Below are 25,071 nucleotides of genomic sequence, written 5' to 3' on the forward strand. Positions count from 1 at the left end.
ACGCGGTTATATCAATGAAGTGTTTGACACGCGTATGCGTATTTAATTCTCTACTTTAGTGGATTAATTTATGGAGTGTGCTTTTAACGACTTATAATCTTCCAGTGTTTGAACAGACCAATAAAGAGACTATGTGCAATTTGAAAAACAAATCCGATTAAAATGTATCAAAAAGCCCAATCTGCGTTATACGCACAATAAAATTAAACAAAGTGTTTTTTGTTCATGCGTAATAAGACATCAACTTATATTTAAGAACTTAGCAAATAGTGTGTTTTGCAGGTTTGCTAACAACACACGATTAAATCGTTGTAGAATGTTCTGAAATCAGCGCAACTTTTGCATTGAACAGCGTTGTACTTAGCTAAATGGACGTAGTTAACACGACGGACGAAAACGCCAACGGTTCTGAAAGCAAGCGTGATGGTGATGTTGCCAACGTCTGTACCACAACAACAACGGTCGAAGCCAACGCAGGAGAAATCCAGGCAACAACGACACAAAACATAAAAACAAAAGCAGTGCTGCAAACTTTTCAACGTCAAAAAGGAGATGATGAGGGTTTGTAAGAATTATTGAGTTCGTACTATAAGCGACTGGTTGAATTAGCCTAGTACTATTTTAGTATTAATGAAAGTGATTTTATGTTTAATTATACTTTAAAGAGCGGTTTTAATAAGTAAAGAAATAACTTGGGTTATTAAAATGGTTTTGTTTTGCAGTTTCTCGTGAATATAAATCAAAATTTACTAAAAACGATTAACCGGCTTTTGAAAAACGAACATGTGTATGATGTATGAAAACACGTTGTTGAAAGCTAGCTTTGCTAACAAACAGATTCTATGACAAAAGAGTATCTTCTTGATATGTTTTGTGACCAGGTCAATTGGCGAATGTGAAGCCTGTGAAAACATACGAGTGGACTAGTGTTCGACATTGACGGAACGTCCTTGTCGTTGTTTTTTCAATACCGTTTGTGTTGTTTAGTACTTTCACGTACTTTACATACTTTAATAAATCGTTAGCTGGATTCGGAAAGGACTTAAGGTTGGCTCCACCCATTGACTTACACACTGTTGTTTGTTGTATTTTTTTTGTTGATCTATTTTGGAATGCAAAAATATGAAACATTTTTGCTAATTCTTGAATTGGCTATTATGGATATCAACTATTTCTAAACCATCATTGTTATTTCCGCGTTGCTAAAGTCAATATATGTCTGGTGTTTTTTGAAACGTGGTCGCCAAAGCGTAAGAAAGGGTTTTTCACAAAAACCAAATCATCTATTCACCCTTGTTCTTTTACTGAGTCGGGTTTCTTAAGTGGGCCACTAACGATTCACTAAGCACAAAACGCTAATGATCCTTAAATACACGTTGAACCGCAATACTATGTAGGTTCTCTAGCCTATATAACCATAGGTTATTTGCCATTCTCTGTCAGCAAAAGCAAGAATTTGGCGCGTCAATTGCCATTTTAAGAGTCACAAGAACCCTCCAAAAACGGAGTGGCCTTACAAGTGAGACAGAGGTACCATCGACGTGCCGTGTAATTAGCAACAAACTTCGCTGTAAATATGTTTTAATTGGACTTCATATGATGATCCAGTCCAACAAGTCAACCTATATTGTCAATTAAACACATGCTCGCCATTATTCATGCTTGTATTGTGACTGATGTGACAATCTTGATGAATGGTCTTTAAAAGATGATATTTCTTCAAAATGCCCAACTGGCCATATTACGGTGTACCCGTCCTTGGTCGATCTTTTTTCAAGCATTTTGGATTATCAAATAACCATTAGGCTAACCATTAAATAGAATCTTTATCGTTTTATAATTAACATGTGACAACTCGCATGTGCACGCCCAAAGCAAGCATCAATCACCAAATTAAAGCGTGAGCAAACGTTTTTAACCGTAATCCCACGCAGTGCTACAAGTAAGGTGTTAGCAATTCAACGTGACCAGAAGTGCAAAATAATTTGAAAAAAAAACAAGTTCTGGTACATTGCAAAACAACACAATGTTACCGCTTAAAATAAGTCTTTGCAGAGCAGTAAGCTGTTGTACGGTCAAACGTGGTTCATCGTTATTGCAGAAAGTTTTTACTAGCGAAAAATATGGTTGCATTTTACTTACCTGCATGAAAGGCCGTATGAAGTGAAGCTTATCGATCTTGCTTGGGTACTGTTTCTCCGATCAAACAAATATCAAAAGTAATTTAATTAATCTTTACTATTATTTCTGCATTGCGAAAGCTTCGTTGATTTGTCTTGCTATCTTTTCAGCTTGTACGTTGCTTTCTTACTTTTAGGTGAAATATAGTTCCACGTTTATATAGCTGGTTGTCTGCCTTAAGTAAACCGTCACTAACCTTATGGCTTGCTCTCACATCAAATTAACCGGCAAGTGAACGCTGATAGTATACTATTCTACTACAAAGACAATAAGCTAAGCTGAAAATGATCAGCAGCGATGGTATTCGAATGAAGAGCGCCGATTTAAATACATTTTCAACTGCAAAACCCTTTCAACAGTACGAGTCCGTTTTGTTATTTAGACGTAACGATCCGTAACCTGCGGAAACAAAAGCGTTCTTTACGTAGTGTCCTTTTCATCGCGACTTCTGAAATGACATTATGACCCCTAGAGCAAACAGACCGCGCTCGCTCTGGAACTCTGCTAAGGCAATCGACACTTCATAAGATTTTATTCAACTGTAAAACTAGGAACGCTCTGAGCTTTAATGTTAACTGCTTTGGCCTCTATCACATGTCGGAATTATTCTTCTATCATCTACTTCGGATCTGTGCTGAGAAAAGCCTTTCTGTAATCTTTCTTAAGTAGTTGAATCTTTGACTTCAGTTTGTCTTTCCCTTGCTGTCCATTTTGTCGTTTGACCACACAGATATTCATTTCGAGGGTGGTAGCCATCGCAGCGGGTTTCAAAGCATGTGTTATTGACGCTGGCTTAGGTTTGTTTGTTGACGTGATCACAAACGAAAGTTTTGCTGTTATTCATAATACGTAGTCCTCAAACACCGCTGGATTTAGGATTCGGTTTTTCGTAATATCATTTAAAAATATCAGAAAATGGAAATATCTTATAATTCTGGACCACTGAAGTATTGCTCATATTATTATTATGTTTTTGCCAATTTCTTTCTTTATTGCGTATTTTTCTTTTTACGATTCGAATCGGTTTACGTAATGTTTTACTTACTATCTAGAATCAGATAGTACTCAAGACAAAGACACTCCGTCAGCGAAAAGGGACAGCAGAATTATTTTGCACTACAGCACTTCCAAGATGGCTTGGGATTGGGCTGTGCTAACCCTAACCGCTTACACTGCGGTTGTTGTGCCAATGGTCGCTGCATTTCGCATCGGTCCAAGAAGGTAAACACACGCGTACATTCTTGAATACAAGTTCATCTTTTTATTTGTCCGAGGAATGCTCATTTTCAGTTAAACTTCTAACCGATTTTCCTGAACTTACAGCACTGCTTGGCTGGTGGTTGATTCTTCATTTGATTTGTTTTTTCTCGCTGATATGGCGGTGAACTTTCATACAACCTATGTCGGGAGCGAAGGTTAGTATTATTTCTTTTTCTCTACACAGTGTATTCAAAGCAAACCTGTTCAAGGCAATACATGCCCTGCTATGGCATACTATATAGAATTTCTTTTAGCTGGCAGCATAGTATCTTAGCTGCGACCTAATAATTAGGAACAATGGTGACCGATTTGAAGCGAATTAGGATGAAATACGTAAAAACCTGGTTTCCAATCGATCTGTTGTCTTGCCTACCCTATGACGCTGTGACACTCGCATTTGGTGAGGTGCACGAGAAGGTATAGAACTGTTACTTGCATGTTGTTCCCAAATATTGGCTTGCTTATATTGTACACAGCATGTAATTTCTATTCTCAGGGTTTAGCTTACATGCTGAGTGTGTTAAAAGCATGTCGCCTGTTACGAATAATTCGCATTGCTCGTGACGTTGACAGGTACTTGGAACATGCTTGGGCAACTTTGGTTGTTTTAGTAAGTTTGTACAGTATTTTTCTTGGAAGTTTTACTAGATAAAGTGGGCCACGGATTTGACTTCAACTTGACTATTGGCGGTTTGTTGTACTTAGCATTTACAGAGCCATAACCTTTAGGTTTGTTTGATATTGCTCATATGTCACTGGATGGCATGCGGTTGGTATGCAACGTCTTTAAGCGGTGTGATTGAACACTTCAAAAATCTGGATAAAATTGCTCTGCAAGAGTTAAAACAAACCTACACCAGAGATAATATCTTTAAACCGAGAAACGATTTTGTAAACTTTGACAACGATTCCGTATATTGGATTAATATTGTTTACGACTATGAAACACCATCATCCATCACGTTGAATGACTTCACAGGTAATTACAGTACTTGCGATAGTTACGTAATGAGTAATGCAGAGTGTGTTGAAACAATGTTCATGGCAGACGACGTTGATGACACGGAAGTGTTGACATTGCCTTCGAAAAACTGGCTTCTACGCCTGGAAGAAACAACAGGAGAACTTTACTTATGGAACTCTAGCACTGGTATGTGGAAGATTTAATAGTATGCTTGTGGCTACAATACAATGCATGTCATAAATTTATCTCGTAATTTAAATAGACGATGCTGTCATGGCCAATTTTCACTCTATCTACCAGGTAAACTATCTGGCGGGCCAAGTTTTCGTACATGCTACACTTCATGCTTGTATTTTGCAATGACAAGCGTAATATCGGCCGGTTTTGGAAATGTAGCAGCCGATACCACGTCAGAGAGAATTTACTGCATATTTATTTTGCTTATCGGAGGTAAGCTTATCGTGTGTTTTTATTTTGTTTCTTTTATAAATTGCATGATGTTTGCTCAATTCTATCATATTGTCTTGTAAAGTTTTGTTTTCCTGTTTTTAAACCTGCGAAAAGATTGATAAAACAGCAAATGTATTATATTACTGTAATAGGAAAACCAACTTGTTCAGGGTTAAATCAATTCAGCAAACAACTAAACATATTCTGGCATTTAAAGTTATGAACGATAGCGCAATGAAAAAGTGATTTCGCTTTTTGTTTATTTTCTATTAACTTGTGGTCTAGCCTAAACCTTGTGCACATCATTTTATATTATACATTTAATATCTTTGCTTGGTCTTAAAGATGGCGTTTGTTTTGATCTTATATCTGAATCGAAACAGTTTTAACGATATTTATCGAACAGGTTTGTTGTACGCTGCAATCCTTGGTAATGTTACCAACATAATACAGCAGATCACGGCTAAAGAGCAAGAGTTTCTAGATAATTTAAAAGTGGTCCGCAATTTTGGCCGTCTTTATGCTCTACCAGCCGAACTTACGGAAAGCATTTGCGACTATATTTCCTTCACCAGAGAAGCGACTCACGGAATAAGTGTAGATAAGGTAAGTAGAAGGGATATGTATAAAACTTTGGATTACGGTGACGCTTCCAGAAAGCAAGCAGGCGCGCACGTACATTGTAAGGAGATATCCTGCACGACATCTTCATTTCGAATTTTGCTTAATTTAATGCTAAAAGTCCTTTCAAATAAGTGGTTCTTTAAACCTACAGTTTGTCCTAATAGTAGTTTTAGCTGGTTTTGTTAGATTTACAAAAACTACGGCTAAAGTGATAAATTTTATACAGAAAAGAAATAAAGTATAGAAAGTTCATCTCGTCTGTCAAAGTCAAATGCGAGAATTGCATAATAATTTGCTTGCAGTGAAGTAACTGTGATTTATCGGATATACTGTTATAGATTTTGGGGTATTTGCCAGAACACAAACAGGCCGAAGTCTGCGTATTTCTGCACAAAGACGTGCTCGAAACTCAGGAAGTCTTCAAAAGTATCAATGAAGATGGATCACGTATTTTGGCTAGAAAACTTCAGCGCTTGTACCTCGCTCCACGCGATGTTGTATGTGATAGAGCCGAAGAAGTGGATGCCATCTATTTTGTTATGTCCGGCTCATTGGAAGTTTTACAAGATGACCACTTGGTCGCGCTATTGGGTAAATTTAACTAAAGTGTGTTGCTTTTTCTCAAAGTCTAAATGGTTTACTGACATGTGTACACTGTACACCTCTGTATCTTTGCTTTGTCATAAGTTTGCAATCATTTAATCAGCAGCTTTAATTGCATTATTGCATAAATATATATATGTATATAGTTTATATATATATATATATAGTTTAAATATGTCCTTTATCGAACACTGATAGAAACTTTGATCTGTACTGTAGAACGTGGTGATAGCTTCGGAACTTATTTTTGGGAGTTGGTATCCAATAACTCGCAAAGTGAGGTGTTGGTTAAAGCGCTGACTTACGTTAAACTGGATTATATTACTGCCGACTATCTTCTAAATGCAATGGATTCTTTTTCAGCAATTGATCAAGCTTTTAAAAGAAACTGTGTTCTAACTTATAACTTGTGCTTTCGGGTACGTATTTACTGATTCACATAATAAAAATCGAGAGTATTCTACCATTTTACTTTCCATATAACTGGCAAATGTGTTATCTAGGCCTTTACTCACTCAGTAAAAAGAGTCAAAGTTAAGGACAAAGTCGCTTGTGTCGTTAAAGTATGCTTGCTTGCTTACGTTGTTAGTTTGTGTTCCGAACGATGGAAGCAGTTGTCTGGGAACGAGAGGCCGCTGAAGATCCAGTGAAAGCGAAGAAATTACAACGATTGAAGAGATGGAGGCAAAAAGTGATGGTAAGTTCAGCAAAGTGCTCCGTGTTATTGCTTATCTTAAAGTTCTTTTTCGTAAATTTTTTCCGAAACTCAGAAGAAAAAACAAGAAGAAATACTTGCGGATGGTATGAAAGAAAGGAATTTATTCGGAGAAAAAAATAGAAACAAAGACTCAACAAACTTACCAGAAGTAAAGCGGTAACATTACCCGTTCTACCATAATACTGTACTTATATCTTTAATATGGTTTTTGATATTTGTTTTAAGATTTACCAGATATTAGTTTTTTGTATTCTCTGTTTTGAATATTTAGTAAGTGCACTTTTAGATGACTTTGCAACATCAATTAAGATATGTTTAAACCTGTTTAAACCACGGTAAATATAAGATACACGCCAACCATTCACCGGTCCAATTGATTCTTAGGTTAAACGCGGACCAATCAAATAACGGAAATAAACTATCTTCGTGGAGCGGACGCTGTAGAGCATTTTTGCAAGCAATTCATTGCAGTTTTAAATTTTCCTTTCATTCAAACAAGATCGGCGATACTTGGTCAAAGAAAGCTAATCGTGACACAGAAAATGAGTCGCTGGTTGGTATCGAAGTCGGGAATTTACCAAAGGGGGAACTAAACCAAATAAAATTGGACCATAAGTTACCTGCGAAGAGACCAATCATTGCTTGCTGTAAACGCTGCGGAAAACCCGTGAAACCGGTAATTGACAGTAACACCAGAAGCGAATTACGCTTAAAACGGAAAGGACAAGAGCCTTTGCAAAAACCTTTGAAGTCAACTAAAAATAATCGTCGGATTAAGCTCGTACCGCTAAGGAATGCAAAACATATGGATTTAATACAACGACCAAAGATAGCTGATGGTTCCGTAGCCAATACATATAATAACAGTGCATGTAACGAAATTCTGTCGCAAAATGCAAGCGCAGGCGAAATTTCTGGAAGAAAAAATTATACCGTTGGCAACATGTCCGCTGCCCAAGATAAAAATAAGGTTACTAACACCGACCATGATTTCTCCGAAGTTAATTCTACTTTATCCGACATATTACTATCTGCTTCATGCGTCAAATACGTACTAAATCGTTCTGGGCGCCGTGAATGGATTACAATAGGGGAAATCCCTTTTACTCTTGAAGGCAAACTATGGAAGGAGCTAGAACTACCTGAATCGACCAAGGATGTTTTGCAGAGCTTATTGGATTTCAAAACTGTTGTTTCACAAGCGTTAAAGGATTTAGAATCGAACATAACTCGAACGGAAGCTGTTGTTAACGGCGTAACTCATCTTGTGAGCCAGTTAACAAATGAAACTAGGCAGATCGGCTAGCTTTCATTTACAATATTTGTAAGCAGAGTGCATGTTGCAAAACAATTCTCATGTAACTACTAAAATGCGGACCATTGGATTTGGAAGAGAAATTAACTCGTAAACATATCACTTTTCATTTAACAAGGAATAAATGCTAATATTAGCACGGTATTTATTAGTTTGGTTAAAAATAATTATTACACTGATGATTAATTAAGGTGGTTAGCTGCTACTATACAATATCGATTTTAGGGTATCTTCAACGGTATGCTGACACCCAAACAAAATCCGAAATTTTTGAGTTAAAATTTTTCATTTAACCACTTCTCGTTGACGTTTTTAACCACATTCTGCATGCGGCCTACCATTGTGGGATGTGCCGCGAGGAAAAGTAATCTTGATCATGCGAACACGAATATCATGTGGGTCAACAATAGTATATCCCAAATCTATTTGTATCGGTGATAAGCGACAATATTTCATCAACATGATCCCTGATTAACCTATAACATGACGCAGTTGTTTAACAATTTAGTTTGTTTTGAAATCACAATATTCAGTAGTTCAGTTGAGAAACTGGATTCAAGTTTGCCAGTGTAAGTTAGTCTTGTTTGCCCAAATGTTTTACTCAGGCGTTAGTGGGAGAATCTATTTGGGTTAATACAGGTTCGCCTCGGCCTATACCCTTGCAGTCACCAAGCTAAAAGTTTAACCTTTTCTTGGCTCAACAGACAAGTTAACTTGGACGTAACATTTGCCATAAATTTTTTCAAACGTTCATTTTCTGAGTCGGAGACATAACGCAACGTCATAACATTAACGTTATGACATAGTCGGAGACATAAAGTTATGCAACTACGCAGCAATTCCAGATAATACCGTACGAATATGAACAACATGTGTAATAACAGTTATGCAACGGTGTATGTGCAATCCATACAAACAATAACACGATGCAGATGTTTTCAGATTTGTGTATAAGAAATTTGTGTCGTAGTAGCATGTGCTGGTAATGTTTCGTAGTTCAATGTATTAATGTAATATACATACACAATGTGCTTTTGTTAATACATTACAACAGTTTATGTTCAAATAGTATTTTCACAACACTAGATTGTCTTAACATTATCTGGGCACGCAGTTTACTGCAGTATTTTTCAAAAAAACTATTCATTGAATACCTTTGTTGATTTATTCATCATCATATCGAGCAGTATATGCTAGGATTTGTTCCAAGATCGTCTGTAGAAAAATAGATATCAGGACATTTATGTTGCTGCGTGCATTACAAGTTGCTCAGGTAGGTTAACAAATTAAAATTAACTTAATATAGAACTAACTTACATCCAAATGCAGAAGTGTGTTAAAGTGCATGAGCTGAAAAAGCTTATCAAACTCATCCTTGCTGTAACAGAAATTGAATGTCTTGTATGGGTTCTTCGGGATAGGTTCACCATTGATAGAGAATATGTTGAATTCGCCCCTATCATCTCCTTGTTCACGTGGTATACCTGCATCATTAGGTTAATAAATTATGAAATGTTCTTAACTACAATATATATGTTTGGTTTTATTTTGATGGCAAGGCTTACAACCTGGCGCTGAATATTTTCTGAAATTGATGTTGCACAAGACAAAGTGAATCACTATCGGCGCCTTTATATCTTCTTCATCTCGGAACACATAACATTCTTTCAGACCTTTTTTGTATGTATCTCGGCTTATTTTCGGAAAAGGTAACCCAGTAATACGTGCCCATTCTTCAGCCAAGTAGAGTTCCTTTTATGAAACACATCGGGATCAAATGAAATATTTAATTAACTTGGTATTACTGTACTAGAAAATGTATTCAGCTAATGTTTGCCAAGCCCCCTGCAAAGAAGTCTGTACAGAGACCAGTGCATTGTTTAATTTGACTGTTAATCATGAGAGGTTTGCACAAAAGGAACTTTTACTTTTAAAGGATCCATGTCGTCTTCTTTTCTTGCGCTGAAATCAAACGAGAGAATGATGTCGACGCCTCTCTCTCTTCGAAGCATTGGTGGGTAGGGTGAGTTGAAAGCGATTCCAGCGTCAGCGACAAACATCTTCTTTTTGTTTACATTTAATTGCTTATTGATTCTCTTGAATAATTTTCCTGTCAAAGTACCGATGTTGAAGCTAAATACCTCTGACTTTTGCTCCGTAAAAGACGGAGCTCATTTTAAGTTACTCAGACCTTGATTATGTGGATGTTTAATGACAGGATGTGTTTTGTTGATCGACATGCTTCTCATGTAGTTGAATACTCTTGCTGTTCTTAGGCCTCTGGTCTGTGTTTTGCAGCCAACAAGGGGGAAATTTAACTTGGGTTACGCAAAGTGAAGAATTCAAGGTAATTTTGTCAGTTGTAAGCTTTTGATGAGCACCATGGTGAATGCTTGTAATACTAACCCTCAGATATAACAGAATGTACTCACACGAAGGTGGTCCATGCCGAAAATCTTCTCATATACCAATTTACGGCATCCAAAGCGTGGAGGTTGGTTTTCTTCTTCTTTTTCCTCTTCGCTTTCGTCTGTACTGTAGCCGTTTTCAATCCCGCCAATTAAAGCGTGGTCTATCCTGTATAATAACAGCGTGTATGTGTGTACGGTTTTACTCCTCATTTTCGTAATAACAAGGGTATAGAAGTTATTATGGAACGGTAATAAATCAAAACACAGGACAGTAGTAACTAATAAGTACTTACACGGATTCAGGAACAATCCCTCCATCAATCGGTGGTGTGGCAAACGCAGTGATAGGATCAAGATCAATAGGCATAGAGTACGGATCCACAGGTTTGGAAGAGCTGTATGTGACAAAAGCTGTTATTTAGAACATTAAAATTGCTTCAAATTGTAACTAACCAGTTGATATAGAGCGATTATATAATTGTTGAAAAATTACTTTGGTCCGTTTTCACTGTGTTCTGTTGAAGGTTTCGGCATAGCCGTCGGTATGTCATTTTCTTCTTTCTTTAAGTAATCCCGTCTGGCGAGACGATTTTTTCTGAGGTACAGCATCGTCACGCTCACACTCCGAGGAAACTAAAAATTACTTTCACTAGAGTTTTTTCTACCTTGCTTTTATCTTATCTTCTTCAGTCGCTTCTTCATCAGTGTCGTCGTCGTGGTTATAGCCGCTTGCTACTGCCACTAAAGTTCAACAGTGGAAGTGACGATATACCATAATTTAACAGGAACTGTTGGTTTAAATAATTTAATGTTTGCTATAGGGCTGTGGATTGGTGTTTGACCTTCAGCTTAACTTGTAAAATATCATAAAAATTGCGGCCGTTGTCTAAAACATTCAACTTAACCTGTTCGTAACACAACTGTGTTATAGTCTTCGCCGGCGAGGTCATCTTCGTACAAGTTAAATTTTTTGCTGGCTTCTTTGACCTGTTTTTCATCTGGTTCCTCAGAATCCGCCACAATTGGTTTTAGCAAAAAAGAAAGGAATCGATTTCCTTTGGTGTATTCCTTCAGATAATCCTTGAAAAGAATTGAGTAGGCACTTCCACATATTCCCTAAATTGTTACGCATTGGTTTAATCGACAATAAGTCTGACTAATAGCAATGTATAAATAAAAATAATACCAGAAATATACACAACAGCCTTGAAGCTAATTGTTGCAATTGCACACATTTCAGTTCCAGCCCATATTGTCATTATTGGTGCAAAACATTTCGTGTTAATTAAAGATTTGTTGTTATAACAGCACAAATTAGATATCTGGTTTATGTATACTGTATGCTTTTTGATTTGTTATTTTACCATAATGTAATGAAGAGGATTTTCTTCAAATTTTTTAGCCTGAACTCCACAGAAAAATTTGGTTCCAAATTGTTTGGTATTCATGAAGCATCCATACTTTGCGATTCCTATTTCATATGGGTTGAATTCGAGCCAATCTGAAACGAATCACATTGATATTGTCTGTCGTAACCGAGAGAAACGTGATGTAATTTTAAGCATCCTGCTAACAGAGACCATGAAATATCGCTGCTGGTTGGTTTGAGTTAACGTGGACTGCTGTCAAAATTGGCATTGGGGCATTTCCACTTCTTATCTTTTCTTGAAAGTGCGATAACTTCGTTCGTTCCATTTTCTGTATGCAGAATATTTGTGGTATTTATGATAGTTTCGTCTGTTACTTCTCTTTTGATTACAAGTTAAACGTACCTCCCTTCCTAACAAAGCGTTTCCAATCACCATTCCGAAGATATCTGTGTACGAGACAGGTTGCTTTGCCATTTTCTTGGCAATCGCTGCATCCCTGCAATTGAAAAAGTGCACAAGCTGAGTTCTTCAGGAACTGGTAGCAAATGAAGTTCTACAATGTTACCTATAAGAGAGAAATTCACACAGCAGTCCTAAATACGGATTCCGTTCAAGTCTTTTTCGAATGTCATTGTGCGTGCCATCAGGACCATTTTCGGGAAAAGTTTCATTTGCATACAAAGCGGACAGATACCTGATAGTACCAGTGAAAAGCTGAAAGTATGGAGTGCACTCGAGTTTATATTGTAAATCTGCGGGAATTAACTTACCACGATGACCCTGACAATCCATTGACGTACATGCAGCAATCGAGGATTCCGGTATCATGGAGAGCTTTCATAACTCCAGCGTAACCCACTGAAGCCCGAAATCCTCCCCCGGATCCAAGGACTCCAATCACAGGGACCTGGTGCAAATATACATGACGTTAGACTTAGAGTCTTTGTTTCTGTGACTAAATAGCTACCTCACCTCATTAACAGTGAGTGGTCGTCTGTGTTTTCCATGCTTTTTTAACAACTCTCGCATTGAATTGAAAATCTTTTGCTTCCTTTCTTTACGAAAGCTCTCTTCTTTGTTACAGAGGGATTTTCCAAGCCTAAGATCTGATTGACATCTTTTAAAGATATTATATTGATTACTTAACTGGAAGTATCACTTTATTGCAAGTGGTTAATTTTACATGTGTTTGTTTAATTACTAATTATATCCTGACAAATTAAAGTAATTCTATAAGTAATTGTTTAGGTCATTAATTTCTGGCTTAAATTTTCCTACCTGTTTTCCGTCGTGAATTCGATTTCAACTTGAGACGTCTAGAAAATGCAAATATAAGGAGTTGGTTTGATTTTTACTTGTTTCAGAAATCGTTAATAATCCTTCACCTTTGTTTACCTCATTGAAATCAAAGGTTTTGGTGACAGTTTCGTTTGTATTTAAGCTTGAAAGCTCGAAGTTCACTGACCCCATACTTTCGTTGATGAGAGTGTTCGAGTCCATTAACGTAATCTACATTATTTTCGTAGAACACTACGATCAGCAATAACAAAGAAAAAATAGGAACATAACATAACTCAATACCCGAGTACAAAAGCGACATTCTAAGTCAAGGGTTATGTTTTCATTAACCTCAGCTAATGCTTCTGAAAGGTCATGGGCTAGCCAGAAAGTAAACGTTTCTTTCCATTCCGGATTTCTGCTGTTCTTGATACGACGAGTTTGTCTGTGGGCACCTGGTGAATCTCTGATATAGATTTTAACGTAGGGATCTGGCTTGCAAGCTATAAAGCAACAGCAATGCGTGAGAATATGTTTGGCATGTTTTCCAAGACAGTTGCAAAAATGTTGACAACGGTTGATTAATGTGAATTTCGTGTATCGGTTATTATTACTAAGTTGCACTGTAGGTATTACCGTATTACAGTTAAGTCTACAGTTATAATTCACTGATCACACCTGGTTTACGGCAATCCAAATCTTTGGCGATATTTCGTCCACGAACCACTTCTACAGTTAGCTTAACGCAAGGGGTTACTTCAGCCTTCACAAAATGCAAGATAAAACTGCTATATATTGTATATCAACCAACAGAAGGTAGAAAATTAGAGAAACCGATGTTGTATTTTTTGTATTTGTAGTGGTTAAGGGATTGTGTTCAATTTGGAATATTTGTATAAAAACTGAATGAAAACGTTTAGGAAATCCCTGCTTATTAAATATAAGGACTCGTAAATTAATTTATCTGTATAGAATCTACGGCTCAGGTGAATACCAGATTTAATTCGCTGAACTGTTAACTAGAGATAAGTGCAACCTCATCAATTCACTCATATGTTGTCTACAGCATGAAAACTGTTGAAAACTTTTAGGTTTGAGTTGGATAATTTAATTGATATCATATTAAAAATTTCCGATGTAATTGGTTAGTACAATAACTGTTATTTACGAGTACCTCATTGAAAATGTTATACTAATTATGGTGGTTTGACTGTAGCATAATTTTTGATGTAGTTACCTGATACATTGCTAATAGTCAGTCGGTGCTGCTTCACGTTACGTTGAGTATAATCTTCTTCTTGCAACCTTTACAAAAACTTACGGCTGTTTATCAACAATCCTTTAAGAAATTTTTTAATCATAGTCTACGCTGCATTATAAAATGAATAGGGTCACGTGATCACACCCATGCCAGCAGAGTGGCGATCGAGAGTGGGTCTAATGCTAACGTAAGTTATTAGCGTTAACATAATGATGGGTGACCGATTTATGGTATAGTAAATAATTATTGACTAAAATGTTAGCACAGGTTGTATCGTAATCGGTAGAAAGTGAAATGAACGTGCACCAAGTTTGGCGCTGGTTTCAAACACTACATAATTTCGCGACGAACATTATTTTGTAGTAAAAGAACAGTGTAGGCCGGTTTAATTAAAACACGACACAAACTGCCTACAGTTATGCGCATTTTTCTCACCTCATGAAAAATTATGACGTTTGTATATCAGCTAAAGGCAAGATTAGTCGCATCACGAGACATTACAAGCTTGCTAGTTTTAACCGATAACTGCCTATATCGTTGCCAAGTGTGTTTCACAATCTTGTCATTCTAGCCTACTTTTTGGTTTTGCTTGGTATTCAGTGTATTTGCATCAGCTTTTTCGCAGTTCCTTGTTAACCCAATTTAAATTTTACAACATAGAAACCTAAATATATCTTTCAATCTAAATCTAACTTCAATTAAACCCTAAACAACTAAAATGAACTTGCATTCCCATTATTCTAACACAGAGGTCGGGAACCTATGGCTCGCGAGCCAGATATGGCTCTTTTGATGACGGCATCTGGCTCGCAGATAAATCTAAGCTGGCATTTCTTAGCACAATTGTTACGAATAAAACTTTTCTGTTATTTGTAGTTTTGTAATTTCTGTACCATGCAGCACCAGAAATCGCATTAACAGTAATTAGCATGTTATTAAAGAGTAAATTCAGACATTTACCGTTGTCTAAGATAGTTGGTTTTGCTTAAAAATGCACACGTTAGTTGCATTAAGTGTTGAAAAATATCATATGGCTCTAACGGAAATAAAAATTAACAATATGTTGCTTTCATGGCTCCTTCGCCAAAAAGGTTCCCGACCCCTGTATCTAACATAACCGCCTATCTTTAACAATGGGCTGCGTGACCTAGTTACGGTGAAACAGTCACTTTCAGTACATTAACATTTAATGCTTGTACACTCTGTCAGTTCTAACATTTCATTTTAGCTATTTCTAATATGGACAATCTTTTCCAATAATCGACTTATATCCTGCCGTTGTTTGAAATGAGGAGAAACACACTTCAAAAATATACCCACGCTTTGTTTTGTTGGTAGCCTCGGGTTTATGAAAGCACACGCTTTAGTTAATTGACTTGTGTGTGCGCGCGCATGAGTGCGTACGTGCTTGTAGCGCCGTACGCTTATGAACCAGGAAACACAGATGTATTTCACAAATTTCAACAATTTTGTTGACCGTATGTCGGTCACGTATGAAAAATTGTTGTTGGCCAGCCTTAACGCTACCATATCAATCTCAAAAAATCTCTGTTGTTATCTAATTTTGGCTTTGAATATTACCTCATACAGAGATTTTACAACAATGCCTGTTTCACTTTTGGTTAGCGCGCAGTTACTGCTCTATATATGGGCCACTAGCCACCAATTTTTAACTTTAACGTAACTTTAACTTTTAACCATTAACAAGACGACATGAGCTATTTGTTACTATTTTTGCACTATCAAGATGGGTTTTACTGGCTTATCTTTTAGTGTTTATTTCTACAGCCTGCTATGCAAGTAGTGTAGATGCGTTTTGCTTTTGCAACGATCATGAAAGGTAGGCTGGTAACTTTATAAAGTAATGGTCGAGTGTTGTTTATGCGCCAAGCTTAATCGTTTCTAGTGAGTAACCTGTTTACGTTTTTCTTTGCTCTCTTTTTCTTCGACTGGTCTGTGGAAAAAAGGTTGGTGGGAAAGTATTTTGTTTTCCCCTTTTTGTTGTTTTCTTGTTGCCACTTAAATGAAACCGGCTTATCACAAAATTGCGATTGGTCACGTGCACTAATTTGTGGCCTACGGAAGCATTTTGCAAAAGTGCTGTATGTAGATTTGTCATTTCAATGTATTATTTACTGTATTTTTCACAACGCAGCTGAGCTCTGTTTATTCTGTAAGAATAATAAATAATAATTGATCCCATATTCATTGACTGATAGTTTAGCAAATTTGAAGTTTGAAAAACTTACAACACTCAATAGAAGTTTTAACTGTAATTATATTAGGCTAAAATATAAGAAACGAAAAGCTAATTACTTAAAGCTTTGGCGCAAAGTTTCTAGCAAAGAATTGCTGTGTTTTTAACAATAAATATACTGTGGGTAACACAGGTTGGTTATAAATGGCAAACTGTTTTTTTTCGTTTAGAAAAACCAGGTCAACGACAATATTAACACTACGATTTGTTTCAAGATCGTCCTTAGCAAATTGACTTTATGGCATTCATTGACCATTGTAATGTTATACGAGATGAGCCACCCTATTGTCGAGATTCCGTACGTTTTCTGTTTACTGCTTAACGGCTCACTCTAAGCCAGATTTCTCAAGGTCAACTCATAGGTGTGTTCCTTGGTTGGTTGAAGCAGTAGGACTACATGAACAATTAAACACAACTGAACTTTACGAGCTCACAAGCAAAAGTTGTATAATGCCAACATAGAAATTCGCTTCCATCTGTGGTGTTGATTAGTGTAGTATTTGGCCACCAATAACCCATTCACAACAAAAACAATAGAGCAATGACACATAACGTCATACGCAGTGACCCGAATCGTAGGTGATCAACCGTTCGTGAGTCAATGAAGCGACTAAAATTGGTCAAGTGTGCACAAACATGAAATAAATGTTCAAACGAGTATACAAACGAGAAATAAGCACCAAATAAGAAAACAAAGGCTTGGCGATAACAATGAATGGGTATATTGATAACATAAGATATCAACTACGTGGACGACATTCAGGCAAAGTATCATTTTGCCCACGTAATACACCCTTTTTGCTGCCTGCAAATCGCAAATATCTCTTCTTTGTCATAAGCAGTTTCGCTGTTTACAAAGAGAACGCAACGAAAGGCTTTCCGATAGAGCGAGCCAAATGGATAGGCAAAATAGAAAGCTCACCTGGAAATAAACCCGAAATATGTAATGCCATATCATAACACTTATCATTGGTGTGCAGTTTTTTTAAGGTGTTTTAACAAATTTCTCCAGCGGTTTCCCAAAATTTGGACTTGCAACTAAAAACTGTTAAAACTGTTAAAACTTGCAACTCTTAAAACTACTTAGCGGTCACCCAAACCAAACCTTAAAAAAAAACCTGTTGGTGTGACTTTTTCTTGGTTTAATATTGGTGAATGAATTTCTACAACTTCTATTGATTACTGACCACTAACTCGTTAAAAAGATTTGAAATTTTTAACCTTTAACTGCACCGAATGCAACTGTCCAAGGCTGTACGTTGTAACACCTCAACCGACCTTTATGGGTTAAATGGGGACAAATCTTGAACGTGAAGTATTGGGGAATGGGGACAAACGTTGAAGTACAGTAGACGTTTCCGTGAAGCGTTTTGGCAGGCGCATTTTCGGGCTTTGCTGTAGTTATTTCGTAAACACAGAGTTGACGAGACTAAGTTAAACGAAGCTAATCACGATAAAACACAATCACCAATTAATCGAGTCAAGTAGATTTTATCTTAAAAATGAATTGTCTATTCATTGTAAGTAGAGCGTTTGTTTTGAGGAAGAAACTTCAAAATTTACCAGTAAAATGATTCAGGTGCAATCTTTTTTTATGCTCGTCTTGTTTTGTTTATTTTCCCACGTGTTACGATAAAGTTTTTTTATACAAAGTTTTACAAGTCACAAAAAGGCGGTGATGATTTTGATGACTGCAAGCAGTTACACTCTAAATTGTAGATAACAAAAGCAATTTGTAATGAAATAAAATAAAAGAGGTAGAATAACAACCGAGCAATTCGATACTCGCAAACAGCTTAAACTCAATGGAGTTGAAGCGTATGGTTTTTGAAAAAACTGTGGTAATACGAGTTGCAAAATTTTCAACATTTCACCCTGAAATGCTATTTTCCTGCTGTGAGCAAATTTCTCTTTGTCTTGGAACTTTGATCGCTGATTACTGTAAAGCTAAGTGATAATTTGGCTTTCAGCAGATTTGGATCATAGCGAAGAGAATTACTGCACGAAAATGATATTATCTCAGAAAACATGGTTAAAATTAATACAGGAAATATCAATTCAAAGCTGGTCACATTCCATCACCATTTTCGCCAAACTTTACTTGCCACGGAAATACATTCCTGTATGTCAACAAATCAAACACCTAGCCCATAGGCCTACTTAAAATAGGTAATGAGGATAAGTAAATTATAGTAGTAAATATAGCGAAGATAATATATTTGTACAAAAATAAAAACAATTAAGAACAACGGATATAGACTAACCAATTAAGATTAAAATTAATTTTTATGATAATCTGCAATTATATACCGCACTGTTGTAGGCTACAAATACAAAATGTTCGGTAGGAGTATACAATTTTTCACTGTTATACTTTCACTGGGCGATTATTGTTTCTGTCTCCAAAATACTTAAACATATCGAATATATATATAAATAAGTTTTCGTTGACTTCAGCTTTGTTGACGCCGACGTCGTTCCGAACCGTACGAGATTTGCTCCAAAATTACCTGTCATAGCAAAAAGATTGTGATGTTTCCGCGCGTGCAAGTAAGACAACACCCTTTCATAAGCACAAATAATCCAAATGAGGCGATTTAGTATAAAAACTTACGTCCAAGTGCAAAAGCGTGTTGAATTGCATGAGCTGAAACAATTTGTCAAACTGCATATTAGTGTAATGAAAATTGAAGGTAGAGTAGGGGTTATGTTCATGTTCAGTAGAAAAAATGTTAAAATCTCCCCATTCATCTCCTTCATCACGTAGTACACCTGCGGAATTGCCAATGAATTAGGTCATGTTTTTGATCGCAATAAACACATATGCGTTGTAGGGCAAACCTGGAGCTGAGTATTTTCTAAAGTTGATGTTGCACAAGACAAAATGGATCACTATCGGCGCCTTTTCATTTTCTTCATCCCGGAACACATAACATTCTTTCAGTCCTTCTTTCTTGTACGTATCTCGGCTTATTTTTGGGAAAGGCATTCCACTGACTTTGGCCCATTCTTCGGCCAAATAAAGTTCCTTAACATAAAAGATAAACTAAGAAGATCTCTTCACAATCTCTAATTTTATACATCTAGGGCGTGTAACTTCTCATACATTTAGAGGATCCGTGTCGTCTTCTTTTCTTGCGCTGAAATCAAACGAGAGAATGATGTCGACGCCTCTCTCTGCACGTAGCATAGGTGGGTAGGGCGAGTTGAATGCAATGCCAGCGTCAGCCACATATATTGTCTTCTTGTCGACTTCCAATGGCTCATTAATATTGCGGAAGGTTTTTCCTGTCGAAAAATTATTTTAATGCTTAGTTTAGTCTTTATTTAAAAACTTTAGAAGAAATCTGAAAATACCAATACCGGTATCTTTCTCGTTTGGTAGTTCTGTGGAAGATTGTATTTTGTTGATCCACACTCTTCGCATGTAGTTGAACACTCTTGCTGTTCGCAGACCTCTAGTCTATTATGTTAGCAAAGAAAAATGTTCTAGATTGTGTGCATAAACGAAATTTTACTATTTGTTGCAATTTGTGGGGATAGTTGCATGATTTACAAACAGCAGTCGTGCATTGCTCCATATCAATGATGTTTTGAAGTGATAAGAAAAAGTTTATTATGAAGCGCTATATTTATTGCAATATGTTACTGTTGCACATTCACAGACTCATAGAATAACCATAGGCTAATATGGTCATAAAAAGTTTGTACAAACCTGAAGATGATCTATGCCGAAAATTGTTTCATAAAACCATTTGCGAATCCCAAATCCTTGAGATTTTTGCTCATTTTCGTCATCGTCTCCTCCAAGTAGCAGGTCGTCTAGGGCAGATCTTTTCAAGTAAAACGAACTTTTTTAAAACCATGACTAGGCATGCTATCTCATACATAGAGTTCTTATTGGTCATACTTTTACTTACTACTTTACTCCTAAAACGGTACTTTTCGTTCTCAAAGTAGCACAATTCATTAGATTAAGTAAGGCTTGTGTTGGTGAAAGAACGAATGAGTTGGACTGACCAGTTATATTCGTATAAGAGGTTAAACTTCAGAAATAAATTCAAAACAGTCGAAAATGTTTGCTTTATTTTCATAGGTCACTGTGACCAATGACTATTTAAGTAAGGAACAGATCACTGCATAGCACATAAAAAACGTAAAACTACATTAAAGCAATAGCGTGCTAATCCCATCATTTACCATCTTGACCACAGAGCACAGTCAATTTCTACGTGTGAAGTCACTTGGGTGTTGGTTAGATGTCGGGGATTACGTTAATAATGATGTAATTACAGTAGTTAACATAAATTTAAACTCATTATAAGACACTACCTGTTCAGATAATTCCGGATTCCGGATCCTCAGCCCAGAAACCATTTAAAAACCCATTACTTTCCTTCCCTGAATGTTTTGAGATCGTGGAATACTCGGCTAAGCTAAGAAGTATGGCAGTATGTACAACTCTGGCCTTTTTACGGCACTGTTGCCTTTTCGCTTAGGGATGTTTGTTACGCAACAATAACGCTATTACAGGATGAGTTATTTTTGCTTTTGTCAATGAGTGGAGCACATGTAGGTTGTATATGGAAGGTATAGTTTCATATTTTTTTCAGAGAAAGTATCGTCGCTGTATCCATGCTTACGTTATAAAAATGTTTGCTGTACCAGATACGGGCAAAAAGCAAAAAACTTTACAGCTGAATTCGGAACTTGAAAATCTGAATGTTGCAGAGGTGTAAACGTTACAAACGGCCGGAGTGCGTAATGACGAAGTTCGAATGGATTTAGTTTGAAACTACATGGCGTTGCGATGAAGAGCACATTATAAACATAAGGTACAGACCAAACGTAGCCTGAAAAAATGCTTAATAGTATTTACGTCAAGTTATCTCCACTTGGTTCTTCAGTTTTTTCTTTTTTTCTTTTTCTTTTCTCCTCGATCGCCTCTTCATCCGTCTCATTACCATCTTCGTGGTCGCCTCCTACTGGTACTGTAACACAAATGCTATTAGAACGGTCAATATCAAATGACACTAAATCAGTTTGTTTTTTAACAGCAGAACATTTTAGTTTATCAACCAACTTCTGATTTTATGCAAAATCTAACCTGCTTTTAAAACAGAATCATGATAATTCATTTCTCCGGATTTGTGACCTTTCCATAGGTCCAGTTTTTCGCTGGCTTCTAGGACTTTTTCCTTTTCTGGTTCTTTAGACGTCTCCCAAATTGGTCTTAGAAGGAAAGAAAGAAAAGGCTTTCCTTTTGCGAAATTGCGAACATAATCCTTGAATAGAATTGCGTAGGCACTTCCACATATACCCTGAGATGTTATGCGTTATGTTTAAAGCAAGCATAATATTTTTGTTTTTTATTTGGTACCAACAGATTAATTGCCATCAAGACTCTCTTATCTTTTTACCATAACGTAATGAAGAGGACTTTCTTGAAATTCTTCAGCCTTAACTCCACAGAAGAATTTGGTCCCGAAATGTGTGGTGTCCATGAATGACCCATACTTTGCAATTCCTATTTCATAGGGACTGAATTCGACCCAGTCTGCAAAGATTTTAAATGAATTAAAAATACATGTTATACCATAAAACACATATATACTTGGATATCATGCAGCATGCTACAAAAAAGTAGTTTGCGCCAAGACCATGAAAAACTGCTGCAGGTTCGTCTGCGCCGACATGGACCGCTGTCAAAATTGGCATCGGTACATTTGCATCTTCTATTTTTTCTTGAAACTGCGACAGCTTTGATTTGACCCTTTTCTATTTTCATAAAATGCTTTTTAGATACTCTTTAATACATGTTTATTCATTTGTCCAGTCCAGTTATAATCTATTGGAGTCAGTTTACGATTAACATCGATACTTACTTCCTTTCCCAATAAAGTATTTCCAATTATCATTCCAAATATGTCTGTGTAGGAAATAGGCTGTCCGGCTTTCCTTTTAGCGATAGCTGCGTTTCTGCGAACGAGAACTTATTAGAATTTTTCTCAAAAGATTATTATTTAATCAGAAAAATTGCAAATTGCACGTGAGGTTAAGACTGTTTGACCATTTAAACATTTACCTGTACGAAGTAAAGTGCCAAATTAGGTCCATAAGCGGGTGGCTATTGATATTTGATCGAATTTCATTGTGTGCTTTGTTTAGTCCATCATCAGGAAATGCTTCGTTTGCGTATAATGTGGAGAGGTACCTTTGGAAGCAATATCAGAAACATAAAAAACTGTCTATTTACGGGCATTGAAGCCCATTTTAGCAAACTGCTCATTTTAACGTACCATGACGATCCAGACAATCCATTGACGTACATGGAGCAATCAAGGATACCGGTATCATGAAGCGCTTTCATAACTCCAGCGTAACCCACCGTTGCTCGAAATCCTCCTCCTGATCCAAGGACTCCAATCACCGGGACCTGAGACAAACAAGATTCAAATTTTTTTGTGCAAAAATTGAAATCCTTTGTGAAAATCTATACATCACCTCATCCGCAATTTGTGGTCCGCCTTCTATTCCATGTTTTTCCAGCAACTGACACATAGACTGGAAAATCTTTTCCTTTCTTGTTTTACGAAAACTCTCTTCTTTGTCACAGAGTGAAGTGCCGAGTCGAAGGTCGGATTCAAACCTGTCACAATGAACAGTTTAAAATTCAGTTTTATGCAAAGTCAGTGCACTATTTAAGATTCCGTTTAGTTATGAAATGTTGGTTCAACTAAACTTGCTTACTAGCTGTTTGCTTACCTTTCTTCTGTTTTAAACTCTATTTCCACTTGAGAAGTCTATAAAATAGAGAAGTTTGTTTAATTTGATTGAGTGGAATCTATTTTGTTTATTTTCACTTACCCCATCAAAATCGAAGGTCTTGGTCACAGTTTCACCGGCAATCAAACTTGAGACATCAAATTTGACCTTTCCCATGACACCATCACTGCCGTAGTTGCTATCCATCAAAGTAAACTGCAATATTTGTTTAAAAGAAGTGTTTGATTAGAAATATAAACTCATTTTGCTACATCTTTGTTGTTTTTTTTGTTAAACTTATAATGTAACGGATTTAGTTACTATAGTTATAAACCTCTGCCATTATGCCGGAAAGGTCTTTGGGTAGGAAGTATGTAAATGTTTCGTTCCATTCCGGATTTTTGTTGTTGTTGATGTACCGGGTTTGTCTACGCGCATCCGGTGATTCCTTAATGTAGATTTTTATGTATGGGTCTGTTGTGCGAACTGCATATACAAATAGAAGTGATTTCATGAGGTGACTTTCTTCCAATCTAATACGTAATTTTTGGTAGCAAACAATATCTTGAACAAAATAACATTTTGAATTTAGAAAATCTTCGAGTAAGTTAACCTGGATTGCGTTAGAATTTCATTTAACACGACGGAAGTGACTATAATATAGTCGCACGGGTTTGAACTTACATATATGTCCTGTAGTGATGTTTCTTCCGGATATCACTCGCACAGTTAGTTGAATGCAGGGAGTTACTTCAGCCTTAACATATCGTGAATGAACTTAATCGTCTGTACTGGTGTAGATAGGTTGTTTTCAAAATACGTATGTTTTATAAGAGCAACCACAACACCATTAAGTTAAGTTATAGTTTGTTTTAACACACAGGCCCAATTCATTTACCTGAAACATTCTGCTATTTTGTTTTTTCGTATTTGAGCTGGTGCTTTTTCAAGTCTTATGAGAAAATGGTTCTTAACAAGTAGGCCTACCGTGATATTACATAGAACACGGAAACAGATTAACTTGTTGTTCAAAACAATGAACAGGTACTGGAAGATTGTAGACGTAAAAAGTCCCATTAAAACGAACCCTTTTTTATCATTGTCCGCTTGCTAATGATTAAAATACATATATGCACAAACTCAGTGACAGCAAGAGCACAGTTAGCACTCCTCTAACACCTGCAAATATTTCTCCTTACTAAACTATCTGGAACAACTCCACAGTGAAATGCCCTTTGCAGCAAGTGAGAAACGATCTAATAGTCACACGCAAATTGTTTACCATATTGATGATTAACCCTGATGTTTGTAGGTACTTTAATCATGCAGTGATTAAATGTTTCTCGATACTTTCGTTAGATAGATGTGACTTGTGTTTTGCAGTGACATAAATGAAAGATTTGTCGGTTTGTTTGATGAAAAAGAAATTCCTGCTTACGTCGACAAACCAAAACACTCTGTTCTTAATTTAAAATGTTCAGATTATGTTGGTAACTTACTGTATAACAGCAACAAATTTCGACTCCAAACCATTGTCGAAACCAGTGGTTCTCCATTTTGACATGTTTGCGAACCATTAAGAATCAAAACAATCCTTTCTGGATCGGTAACATA

The 25,071-nt window shown here is 36.6% G+C and overlaps 3 protein-coding genes across 11 annotated transcripts; 1 reads left to right on the top strand and 2 right to left on the bottom strand.

Annotated features, from left to right (window-relative positions):
- Positions 1-288: 288 nt before the first annotated feature.
- On the top strand, positions 289-8,894 carry LOC143468867 (voltage-gated delayed rectifier potassium channel KCNH1-like). 5 transcript variants are annotated; one of them, XM_076966320.1, is made up of 14 exons: positions 289-561; positions 3,234-3,402; positions 3,505-3,596; positions 3,734-3,858; positions 3,938-4,051; positions 4,171-4,591; positions 4,706-4,855; positions 5,262-5,461; positions 5,818-6,070; positions 6,302-6,358; positions 6,446-6,501; positions 6,672-6,779; positions 6,853-6,956; positions 7,185-8,894. In XM_076966320.1, the coding sequence occupies exons 1-14, from the start codon at positions 369-371 to the stop codon at positions 8,104-8,106; spliced, it is 2,964 nt and encodes a 987-aa protein (XP_076822435.1). In that variant the 5' UTR covers positions 289-368; the 3' UTR covers positions 8,107-8,894. The 5 variants fall into 5 exon arrangements, with proteins under 5 accessions (XP_076822435.1, XP_076822434.1, XP_076822432.1 ...); XM_076966319.1 differs by having other exon boundaries at positions 4,171-4,420; positions 4,490-4,591; positions 6,302-6,501; positions 7,185-8,893; XM_076966317.1 differs by having other exon boundaries at positions 6,302-6,501.
- A 70-nt stretch (positions 8,895-8,964) lies between these two features.
- LOC143468868 (cytosolic phospholipase A2-like) lies at positions 8,965-15,711 on the bottom strand. 5 transcript variants are annotated; one of them, XM_076966326.1, is made up of 22 exons: positions 14,871-15,711; positions 14,412-14,479; positions 13,853-13,913; positions 13,526-13,677; positions 13,292-13,405; positions 13,175-13,212; positions 12,869-13,013; positions 12,667-12,803; positions 12,462-12,590; positions 12,299-12,392; positions 12,107-12,224; positions 11,891-12,027; positions 11,432-11,642; positions 11,192-11,267; positions 11,020-11,121; positions 10,820-10,921; positions 10,548-10,692; positions 10,301-10,400; positions 10,044-10,225; positions 9,681-9,867; positions 9,433-9,599; positions 8,965-9,330 (listed from the first exon to the last, which is right to left on the bottom strand). In XM_076966326.1, the coding sequence occupies exons 2-22, from the start codon at positions 14,418-14,420 to the stop codon at positions 9,280-9,282; spliced, it is 2,457 nt and encodes an 818-aa protein (XP_076822441.1). In that variant the 5' UTR covers positions 14,421-14,479; positions 14,871-15,711; the 3' UTR covers positions 8,965-9,279. The 5 variants fall into 5 exon arrangements, with proteins under 5 accessions (XP_076822441.1, XP_076822438.1, XP_076822440.1 ...); XM_076966323.1 differs by having other exon boundaries at positions 13,853-13,937; XM_076966325.1 differs by lacking the exon at positions 14,871-15,711 and having other exon boundaries at positions 10,307-10,400; positions 13,853-13,937; positions 14,412-14,850.
- A 2,608-nt stretch (positions 15,712-18,319) lies between these two features.
- Positions 18,320-24,657, bottom strand: LOC143469666 (cytosolic phospholipase A2-like). Its single transcript, XM_076967431.1, has 19 exons — positions 24,356-24,657; positions 24,142-24,214; positions 23,792-23,943; positions 23,560-23,673; positions 23,458-23,495; positions 23,197-23,341; positions 22,992-23,128; positions 22,778-22,906; positions 22,578-22,671; positions 22,353-22,470; positions 22,113-22,249; positions 21,800-22,013; positions 21,572-21,683; positions 20,408-20,525; positions 20,056-20,155; positions 19,799-19,980; positions 19,534-19,720; positions 19,307-19,464; positions 18,320-19,202 (listed from the first exon to the last, which is right to left on the bottom strand). The coding sequence occupies exons 1-19, from the start codon at positions 24,362-24,364 to the stop codon at positions 19,146-19,148; spliced, it is 2,274 nt and encodes a 757-aa protein (XP_076823546.1). The 5' UTR covers positions 24,365-24,657; the 3' UTR covers positions 18,320-19,145.
- Between the last annotated feature and the right edge of the window lie 414 nt (positions 24,658-25,071).

This window comes from Clavelina lepadiformis, chromosome 8 (assembly GCF_947623445.1).
Source record: "Clavelina lepadiformis chromosome 8, kaClaLepa1.1, whole genome shotgun sequence".
NCBI classification, from domain to species: domain Eukaryota; kingdom Metazoa; phylum Chordata; class Ascidiacea; order Aplousobranchia; family Clavelinidae; genus Clavelina; species Clavelina lepadiformis.

Coding starts and splice junctions, on each gene's coding strand:
- LOC143468868 (XM_076966323.1), bottom strand. Junction 12,393..12,461: donor TGTGAATTTCTCTCTTATAG/GTAACATTGTAG, acceptor TTTCAATTGCAG/GGATGCAGCGATTGCCAAGA. Junction 10,226..10,300: donor TCCACATAATCAAGGTCTGA/GTAACTTAAAAT, acceptor GTACTTTGACAG/GAAAATTATTCAAGAGAATC.
- LOC143469666 (XM_076967431.1), bottom strand. Junction 23,342..23,457: donor GAGTTTAAAACAGAAGAAAG/GTAAGCAAACAG, acceptor TCATTGTGACAG/GTTTGAATCCGACCTTCGAC. Junction 20,156..20,407: donor TCGGCATAGATCATCTTCAG/GTTTGTACAAAC, acceptor CTAACATAATAG/ACTAGAGGTCTGCGAACAGC.
- LOC143468867 (XM_076966317.1), top strand. CDS start 369: ATGGACGTAGTTAACACGACGGACGAAAACGCCAACGGTTCTGAAAGC. Junction 4,856..5,261: donor ATTTATTTTGCTTATCGGAG/GTAAGCTTATCG, acceptor TTTATCGAACAG/GTTTGTTGTACGCTGCAATC. Junction 6,071..6,301: donor CCACTTGGTCGCGCTATTGG/GTAAATTTAACT, acceptor TCTGTACTGTAG/AACGTGGTGATAGCTTCGGA.